Source organism: Accipiter gentilis, chromosome 36 (assembly GCF_929443795.1).
Source record: "Accipiter gentilis chromosome 36, bAccGen1.1, whole genome shotgun sequence".
In the NCBI taxonomy this organism is placed as follows: domain Eukaryota; kingdom Metazoa; phylum Chordata; class Aves; order Accipitriformes; family Accipitridae; genus Astur; species Astur gentilis.
This window is the reverse complement of record NC_064915.1, coordinates 2017310-2026304: the sequence shown is the minus strand read 5'-3', so window position 1 is coordinate 2026304 and position 8995 is coordinate 2017310. Positions and strand designations below refer to the sequence as shown.

General features: G+C 73.1%; 1 protein-coding gene across 1 annotated transcript; it reads right to left on the bottom strand.

Annotated features, from left to right (window-relative positions):
- Nucleotides 1-6: 6 nt before the first annotated feature.
- On the bottom strand, nucleotides 7-8994 carry ALDH16A1 (aldehyde dehydrogenase 16 family member A1). The gene is given in 23 exon segments (XM_049792727.1): nucleotides 7-139; nucleotides 141-230; nucleotides 724-867; nucleotides 1089-1143; nucleotides 1483-1512; nucleotides 1807-1884; nucleotides 2904-3025; nucleotides 3632-3814; nucleotides 4163-4349; nucleotides 4513-4605; nucleotides 4701-4786; nucleotides 5014-5107; nucleotides 5212-5348; nucleotides 5503-5601; nucleotides 5852-6043; nucleotides 6162-6269; nucleotides 6271-6318; nucleotides 6449-6636; nucleotides 7095-7172; nucleotides 7251-7429; nucleotides 7840-7966; nucleotides 8065-8167; nucleotides 8832-8994. Coding segments are annotated over 23 exon segments (2595 nt in total). The 5' UTR covers nucleotides 8874-8994; the 3' UTR covers nucleotide 7.
- Between the last annotated feature and the right edge of the window lies 1 nt (nucleotide 8995).

The following is an 8995-nucleotide window of genomic DNA, read 5'->3' as shown; positions in this document are numbered from 1 at the left end:
CCCCCCCTCACTGGGGTGTCCCCGTGGGGAGGGTCTGTAAGGGGTCAGGGAGCCCAAAGGCGCTGCAGGGGTTCTCGGGGGGTGCCGGGGTGGTACCTGGGCGGCAGCGCAGGTGGGCACAGCCGGGGAAGTGGGGGGGGTCGCCCCTGCAGCCCACCCAGGTGCTGCACGAGGGCTCCCAGCAGCTGTGACACATTCACCACCTCCAGCCGGACGCAGCCCTGGGGGTCCTGGGGGGGGGGAGGGTGTCACAAGAGCCCCCAAACTCCCCTGGGACCCCTCAGGGCCCCTTGAGAAGCCCAGGGGCCGCAAGCCCCTCCTCACCCCCGGGGGGCTCCAGAAATGCCCCAGAGCCCCCTGGCACCAGCAAAGAGCCCACAGCCCTGCCCAGAGCCCCCCCTCCCCCCCCCCCCGAAGAGCCCCAGAATTACCTCGGACCCCCTAGAGACAGCCCCCCCCCCCAAGAACCCCCAGACCCCTGCAGGGTCTCCAGAGCCACCCCTGAGCCCCCCGCCCCAAGACCCCCAGAGTTACCATGGCTCCCCAGAGACCCTGCCAGGGCCCCCCAGACAGGGGCAGGGTCCCCAAAGCCCCCCCCCCCCCCCCCAACTGCCAGCCCCTCCCAATCTGTTCTCAGGACCCCCAGAGCCTCCCCAGCTCCTCCTTATCCCCTCAGGACCCCTCCCAGAGGTGCCCCCCACCCTCCTGGGGACCCCAACTCACATGGATGTGGCACTCGGCCACGAAGGCGATGTGGGCAGCGACCGCTTGGAGTCGGGGGGCCAGCGACCCCCCCGCCACCCCCGCCATGCGCCCCAATGCCACCGCCCCAAAGTGCAGCCCCCAAAGGTCGGAGCAGCGGCTGTCCTGGGGGGCCCAGGGGGTCGCGCGGGGTGGGGGGGGGTGGGGGGGCAGGAGTTGAGGGAGACATGAGTTAGGAATTTGAGGGGGCCCGTGGGTGTCAGGGGGGTGTCAGGGAGGGGAGGGCAGTTGAGGTCAGTGGAGTGGGGAGGTGACACAGGGTGGGCACGGAGTTGGGGGGGGGGGGGGGGGGGGCACAGGCGGGGGGTCCGGGAGCTCTCACTCACCATCTCCAGGTTGCTGGGCATCGCCACGGGGTAGTCCAGGATCAGCCAGGGGGTCTGCAGGATCAGGGCAGGTCTTAAGGGGTCCCCAAAGAGATCTAGGGGGTCTGGGCAGGGGTCCCAGAGGATCTAGGGGGGTGTCAGGGGGTTTGGGGCAACCCGGGATGGGGCTTTCCCTGGGAAGTTGAGAGGGTTCAGGGGGTTGGGGGGCAGCTCCTGGGGGGGGTCCCATGGGAGTTTGGGGGCTCCTGGGGAAGTTGGGTGGGTTCTGAGGGGATTCAGGGTCTCTCACCGGACGTTTGCATGGGTCAGGGGGGTTTGGGGTATTGGGGGGGGGGGGTCCCAGGGGGTGTCCTGGGGTCCCGGAGGGGGTTTGAGGATCCGGTGGGGGTCTCACAGGGCGTCCACATGGGTGCTGAAGGTGCTGCTGACAGGGTTGAAGTCGAAGGAGCAGCAGATGCCGGGGGGGTCACGGCCAGGAGGAGCAGGAGGGGACCTGGGGGGGGGGCATCGGGGAGGTGGGGGGACCTGGGGGGGGGGGGGGGTCGCCGGAGTGGGGATTGGAGGTCCCATGGGGGTCCAAGGCGTTGGGGGGGGGCTGGGGGGGGTGTCCGTGGGGAGAAGCGGGGTCGAGGGGGGATGAGGGGTCTGGGGGGGGGAGGGGGGGGAAATGCCACGAGAGGGGTCATGGGGGGGGGGGGGGCAGGGGGTCCCCACTTACCAGAGCGGAGCCGGGGGGGGCCGGGTCCATGACAGGGCCGAGCTGGGGCGGGGCCGGCCGAGGGGAGAGGTGAGCGAGGACCCGGGACCCCCCCCCCCCCCCCCAAACATTCCCCACCCCCCCCCCCCCCCACCGCAGCAGCCGCCGAAAGCGAAAGCGGCACCGGGCCCGACAGGGACCCAGGCGTCCGGGGTGGGGGTGGGGGGGGGGTGGGGGGGACACGGGGACACCCAGGCGCCCTGGACCCCCCCCCCAACCACCTACCCCCCCACCCCACCCCCCAAGCGTCCCGGCTTCCCCGGGCACCTCCACACCCCCCCCCCCCTCCCTCCCGAGGGGAACCCAGGCGTCCGGAGTCGCCTCCCCCCCCCCCCGCCCAAAAGGACCCAGACGTTCCGGTCCCCTCTCCCCCCGAGAGACACGGGTGTCCGGGACCCCCCCCCCCCCTCCCACGGCGCCCCCCTAACCCGAGGGCGCGGCTGCCTCGAGCGCGAGGGGACGGGGGCGGGGGGGGGGGGGCGGCCGGGCACGTGGCGGTGCGGGACGCCCCCTGCCGGTGCGGGAGGGGGGGGGGGGGGAACACACCGGACAACCCCCCCCCCCCCCCCCGTCCGCCCCCTTCATAGGCAGAGACGCGACAGAGGCTGGAGAAGGTTTATTAGGGTCGCAGCCGCAGGTCAGGGGTCAAAGGCTGGGGGGGTCACAGGTCAGGGGTCACCAGAGGTTGGGGGCTCAGGGCCCACCCCCAGGCACCCACAGGCAGCGGGGGTGGGTGCAGCGAAGCTCCAGCTCCCGCTCGGCCTCGGAGGGGGGGTCCTGTCCCGGACCCCCCAGGATCCCTCCTGGGACCCACACACGGGTGACGCTCAAAGCCGAGGCCCAGTCGGGGTCCTGGGGGGAGGGGGGACACACACAGGACAGGGGGGAGCTGCTGGGGTGACACCCAGAGCAGGGACATCCCCCCCCCCAAACACCTCCCCCCCCCCCCCATGACTGGGAAACCCCCCAGTACCACAAGGACAACCCCCCCCACCACCCTGTTTCCCCACCCAAATTCCCATCCCCCCATGGCCCCCCCCCCCCCCCCAATTACTCACCATGCCCCCCCGCAGAGCCACAGCCCATCAGGGTGGTGTCGCGCCAGCGTCGCCCCGTCGCCCCCAGCCCCCCCCGGCAGCACCGCAAGGGCCCCCCCGGGGAGTCCGGCAGCCACCAGCGCCTGGGGACAGAGGGACGTGGGGTGGGGGGGAATGGTCGTGGGGGGTTGGGGGTCCTGGGGCTGGTCAGTGGGGGGGGGGGGGTGCTGAGAGGAGCAATGGTGGGGGAGTTGAGGGCCCTAGGGGGAGTTGGGGGGGAGTTGGGGGACGGGGGGGGGCTGAGAGGAGCAATGGTGGGGAGTTGAGGGTCCCAGGGGGAGTTTGGGGGGGTCCCCAAGGGATTTTTGGGGTCCCAGGGGGGGCTATGGGGTTCCTGGGTAGCGGTTGGGGTCCCCAGAGGGATTTTGGGGGCCCCAGGGCAGGATTCGGAGGTCCCTGGTGGAGTTTAGGAGTCCCAGGGGTGGATTTGGGTGGGTGGGGGGGTGTCTCTGGAGGGCTCGGGGGTCCAGGGGGCGGTTTGGGGGGGGTCTGGGGGTGGGCTATTGGGCAGAGCATCACCAGGGAGTTAGCAGGGAGGTCCTGGGGGGGACGGGGGGGGGGGGGGGGGGGGGGCAGAGAGGACCCATGGGGCATCCCTGGGAGGGTGCGGGGGTTTCCACGGGGGGAGCCCCAGAAGGACCGCAGGTGGGTTCTGGGGGGGGGGGGGGGGTGGTCGTGGGGGCCCCCACCTGCTGCAGCCGCAGTGCGGGGCCGACGCCGCTGGGGGGCGCCACCACCACGAGGCCGTTGCCGAGCGCCAGCGCGGGGGGGAGGAGCTCCAGCGCGCGAGGCAGGGGGCGTGGCCCGCTCCAGGCCACGCCCACCACCCCCAGCGGCCTGCGCGTTACCAGGACCCGCCCCCCGGGCACCTCCTGCGGGAACACATTAGCCACGCCCCCACCCAAGGCTCTCCACCAAGTATCCGCCACGCCCCCCTCCATCCCCTGAGGGCGGGACACATCGCCCCGCCCCCCTTTCAGCCCCACCCCCCTTCTACCCGGCCCCACCCCCTTTCAGCCCTGCCCCTCACGTTTCACCCCATCCCCTTCTACCCGGCCCCGCCCCCTTTCAGCCCCGCCCCTCACGTTTCACCCCATCCCCTTCTACCCGGCCCCGCCCCCTTTCAGCCCGCGACCCTCAGGCTCCACCCCTCTCACCCAGCTCCGCCTCCTTCAGGCTCCTCCCCTCCCCCCAGCCCCACCCCTCTAGGCCCCACCCACCTGCACGACTCCACCCAGCAGCTCCGCACGTGCCGCCCACCGCAGCAGCGCTCCCCGCAGCCGCCCCGCACCGTCCTCGTCCTCGTTATCTCCTTTTTGGGGGGGTCCCGCGGCCCCGATCCCCCCCAGTGCCGCCGCCGCCCCCCGCAGCACCCGGGCACGAGCCGACGCCGGCAGCCGCGACCACCTGCGAGGGGCCGAGGGAGCGCTGGGGACCCCGGGGGTCCGACACCCCCTGCCAGGGACCCGGGGACCTAAGACACCCCCCCCCCCGCCCCCCGCCCCCGGCAGGGACACGGAGGGTCCGGGGACCTGACACCTCCAGCCCCCCCTCGTCCCCCATCCCTCACCCCAGTGCGGTGCGGCGGGCGGCCTCAACGGCTGCGGCGACGTCAGCGAAGTTGGGGGCCGCTGCGGGCCCCCCCACCCGGACTGGCTCTGGGCTGGGGGTGGCAGGGTCGGAGGTCAAGGGTCACAGTGTTTGGCTACAGAGGGGAGGGGGGGGGGTCCTCGGGCTGCACGGCAGGGTGGGCATTACCTGAGCTCCGGGTCCAGGAGGGTCTCGGGGGGGGTCCCCAGCCCCAGGGGGGGCTCCCAGGGGGGACGCCCGTACTCTCGCAGCGCCTGGGGGGGGGGGGGGGGGGGGGCACAGCCCATCTGTGCTGGGACAGGGCCCCCGTGGTCCCTGCAGCCCCCAGGCCCACCCTAGGGTCCCCAAACCCCTTCTAGGGCTCCCCCAGCCCCCCCCCAAACTCCCCAGGACCTCCCCCCAGGGAGCCCAGAGCCCCCCCAAACCCCTCCAGGACACCACCCACCCACCCACTCTGCCCCCCCCCCCCCCCCCCCCCCACCTCCAGGCCGGTGCCGTCCCCATCCCCCCCGGCGCAGCCCCCCCTCGGGTCCAGCAGGGTGAGCGCGTTGAGCCACACCAGCCCCAGGGGCAACCTGTGGAGTCAGGGGTCACGGGTCAGAGAGATAAGGATCAGGGTCACGGGGTCAGAGGGATGAGGATCGGGGTCACGGAGTCAGGGTTCAAGGGCCGGGGTCACCTGTCAGCTGTGTCAAGGGCGAGGGTCACGTCCTGGGCCCAGACGGCGCCGGCTGCCACGTGGGGCAGCCCCGAGGCCACGGTGACGGCCTCCCCCGGGGAACGAACGGGCAACAGCACCAGCACCGGCCCCGGCACCTGGCGGGGACACGCACACGTCAGCAGACCCCCAGCCTGCACCCCCACAAGCCCCCTGCCCTGCAACCCCCACCCCCGGCTGTCTGTGCCACCCCCTCCTCTTTTTGCCTCCGCCTCAGCTGTTTTTGGGCTCCCCCCCCCCCCCAGTACCCACCAGCTCCCGGAGGCAGCGCGAGGTGGGGGCCACCCCCGTGATCAGGGTGGGGGGGTAGAACCGACCCCCCGGGGGCAGCATCACCGGCGGCTGGAAAACCTGTAGGGGAAGAAGGACCCCGGTGTCCGGGTACCCCCCGGCCTTTGGGTACCCCAGAACAGACCTCACGCCCCCCCTGACCCCCCACGTCCCCCCCGATGGCCCCATGGCCCCCCCCCCCCAGCCCCGTGCCCCTCCATGTCCTCCTATGTACCCTCCCCACTCCCAATGCCCCCCTTGTCCCCCCTCATCTCAGCCCCCCCCACGTCCCCCCCCCCACATCTTTCCAGGCCCCCCCGTTCCCCCTCACCTCAGCCCCCTCCTCGTGGGCCGCCTGCACGACCCCCTTGGGGGGGGCAGCCGTGGGGGGCAGTGGCCCCACGTCAGTGCCGAGGTCCAGCGGGTCCCCGACCCGCAGCCCCCCAAGTCGGGCCCGGAGTCGCCGCTCCAGCGGTGCCACCACCCCCTCCTGCACCAGCACCACACAGCCCCCCCACGGGAACTGCGGACACAGCAAGGTGGGGGGGTCAGGGAGCCCCCTGGGATGCTCCCAGACCCCCCCAGGAGCCCCCCGGACCCTCTGGGACCCACCAACGCCCCCCCAAGCTGCCCCTGCTCACCAGGGCTGGGGGGGTCCCAACGCTCCCCACGATGGCAGCAGCCGCGCTGTCCAGGTCGGCCGAGTCGAGGACGATGACGACGATGCGGCCCCCCCGGGGCCCCCCCAAGTCGTGGTCCCCGGCACGGGGAGCCCCAGGCCATGTCCTGCACCTCCTCCTACAGGCGGGGGGACACAGGGGGACGTGGGGAACCCCCACCCACGTCCCAATTTCCCATATGGGGACACGAGGGACGCAGGGATCCCCCTATAGGTCAGGGCCCCCCCCCCCCCACTCCCACCCCGTACCTGCCGGGCGCCGAGGAAGGTGACGGCAGCGATGTGGGGGTGGGCACGGAGGGCGCGGCGCAGGCAGGGGGTCCCCGTCACCACGTTGAGCAGCCCGGGGGGCAGCACCCCCCGCTCCCCGCTCAGTTCCGCCAGCAGCAGCGGCACCAGCGGGGCCTCAGCCGGCGGCAGCACCAGCGCTGCGTTGCCTGCGCGGGACGTCTGGGTCCCCCGGGGGCCGGGGTTCCCCCACCTGGACACCGCGGTTCCCCGTGCCCCCCAAACACCTGGGTCCCCCCACCCCCCCTAAACACCCGGCTCCCTTCCCCAGATACTTGGGTCCCCCCACCCGGACACTGGGGTTTCTTGTGCCCCCCAAACACCTGGGTCCGTCCCCCCCCCCCCCTCCCTTGACACCTAGGTCCCCCCACCTGGACACTGGGGTTCCCCCACCCCCCCATTGACACTTGTGGCCCCCCACCTGGACACCAGGGTTCCCTGCCCCCTCCCCCAAATGCCTGGCTCCCCTCCGCAGGTGCCTGGGTCCCCCCACCACATGCCTAGGTGTCCCCACACACACTGGGGACGCCCCACCCTCACGCCTGGCTCCCCCCGAATGCCAGGTCCCACCCCCGGAGGCTGGGACCCCCCCCCCCCCCCCACTCACCCATCGCCAGGAGGGATCCCAGCTTCCAGAGCAGCGCCGCCAGGGAGCAGGGACCCGATATGAGGATGGCCACCACGCCTGGGGACGGCGGCGGGAGGGGGGCTCAGCGGGGTCCCGGCGAGCGCCGAGGTCCCAGGGGTCCCGGGGGACACTCACCGAGGGGGTCCCAGCTGCCCAGGCCGGGGGGACCGATCTGCGCCCACTCCGCTGGCACCTGCAGCAGCCGCAGCCCCAGTTCCAGGTCGGCCCCGAGGGCCTGGGCCAGCGGTCGCCCCCCCGAGAGAGCGGCCACCGCCCCCAACCCTGCAGCCCCCTGCTCCAACGCCGCCGCCAGCCTGCGGGGACAGGGGGGGACGGGGGGGTGAGGGGACGGGGGGGACCTGAGGGGACATGTTGGGGGGGCACAGGGATACGGGAGGCCCCGAGGGGATTCATGGAGGCGTTATAGGGACATGGGGGGAGCGCAGGGGGGGCACGGGGGGGGGGGGGGGGGGCATGGGAAGCAGGTGGTGGTCCTGGGGTCACGGGGGGTCGCAGGTGGTGGTCCTGAGGTCGCGTGGGGTCACGAAGCTGGGGTCATGGGGGGTCGCAGGGTCACATGAGGTCACACTGCAGCAAGGGGAAAAGGGGGATACAGGCAGAAATAAAAGGTCGCAAGGGGGCACAAAGGGTCGTGGGACACCCCACGGGGTAGGTGCCAAGGATCACGGGCAGGAGTCAGAGATCAAAGGTCGCCACAACTCACCGCTGCAGGTGCTGGGCCCGCTGGGGTCCCCCCAGCCGCCCCCATTTTGCTGCCGCCACCGCCGCCGCCTCCACAGCCGCCGCCAGGTCGGCCTCCTCGCCCCGCAGCACCGTCGCCAGCAGCCGCCCTGGGGGTTGCGGTGCGGGGGGGGGAAGGAGAGAAAGGGCAGGCATGACCCCTGACCCTGACACCCCACCCTGACCCTTGACCCTTGAGCCCCCATACCCGTGGCAGCCTCCCGGCACTCCAGCGTCCCCCGTCCCGGCGGCTTCAGCCACGTCCCGGCCACGAAGTGCCCCAGGGCCCGGCCATGGGTCTCCAGCCATGCCTGGGGGGGTCCCAAATGCCTGAGTACCCCCCCCAGCAGGGCCCAGGCACCGGCATTCCCTCGAAGCTGCGGCACCTCCCTTCCCCCCCCCCCCCCCAAAATGACCTTCGGCCCGGGAGGGGGGATACGGGGGGGGACCCCGGCGTCCCAGCGCTGCCCCACCCTCGACTTTGCCCCCAGCACACCCCACCGCCCCCCCAGGGACGCCGGGCGTCCAGGCCCCACCTCCACCCCATGGACCCTGACCCTTCCCAGGGGTCCCAGGCATCTGGGGGGGGGGGGCCCTAACCCACCCCCCCCAAGGGGTCCCAGGCATTTGCAGGCCACCACCTCCCCCACCTGCCCAGCGTCCCCCAGACCGGCCCCATGGGCCCCCCCAGTGTCACCCAGGGCTCCCCCTGTGACCCCCCGGGGTCCCCCAAGACCACCCTAGGAGCCCCCGTGGGCTCCCCCAGTGCCCACCCCCAGCCCCATTTGCTCCCTCGGGACCCCCCCAGCCCCCCAGGAGACCCCCAAAAGCCCCCTGAGTCCCCCAGGACCCCTCCATGGCCCCCCCAGGACCCTTCCAGTGTCCCTCCATGGGTCCCCCGTGCCCCCCCCCGGCCCCACACCCCCCCCAGGACCCCCTAATATGCTTCTCCAGTGCTCCCCAGGACCCCCTCACCTCCCCCAGTGCGGCTCCCCCGGTTCTCGGCCCCTCTTCCATACTGCTGAAGATCCCCGGGACCGGGGGGGGGTCCCAGCACCGCCATCACTACTGCCGCACCAGAGAGACGAGCGCCGGGGCGGAGGGAGCGGCCTCACCGGCGCCGCGGAACCATAGAGACG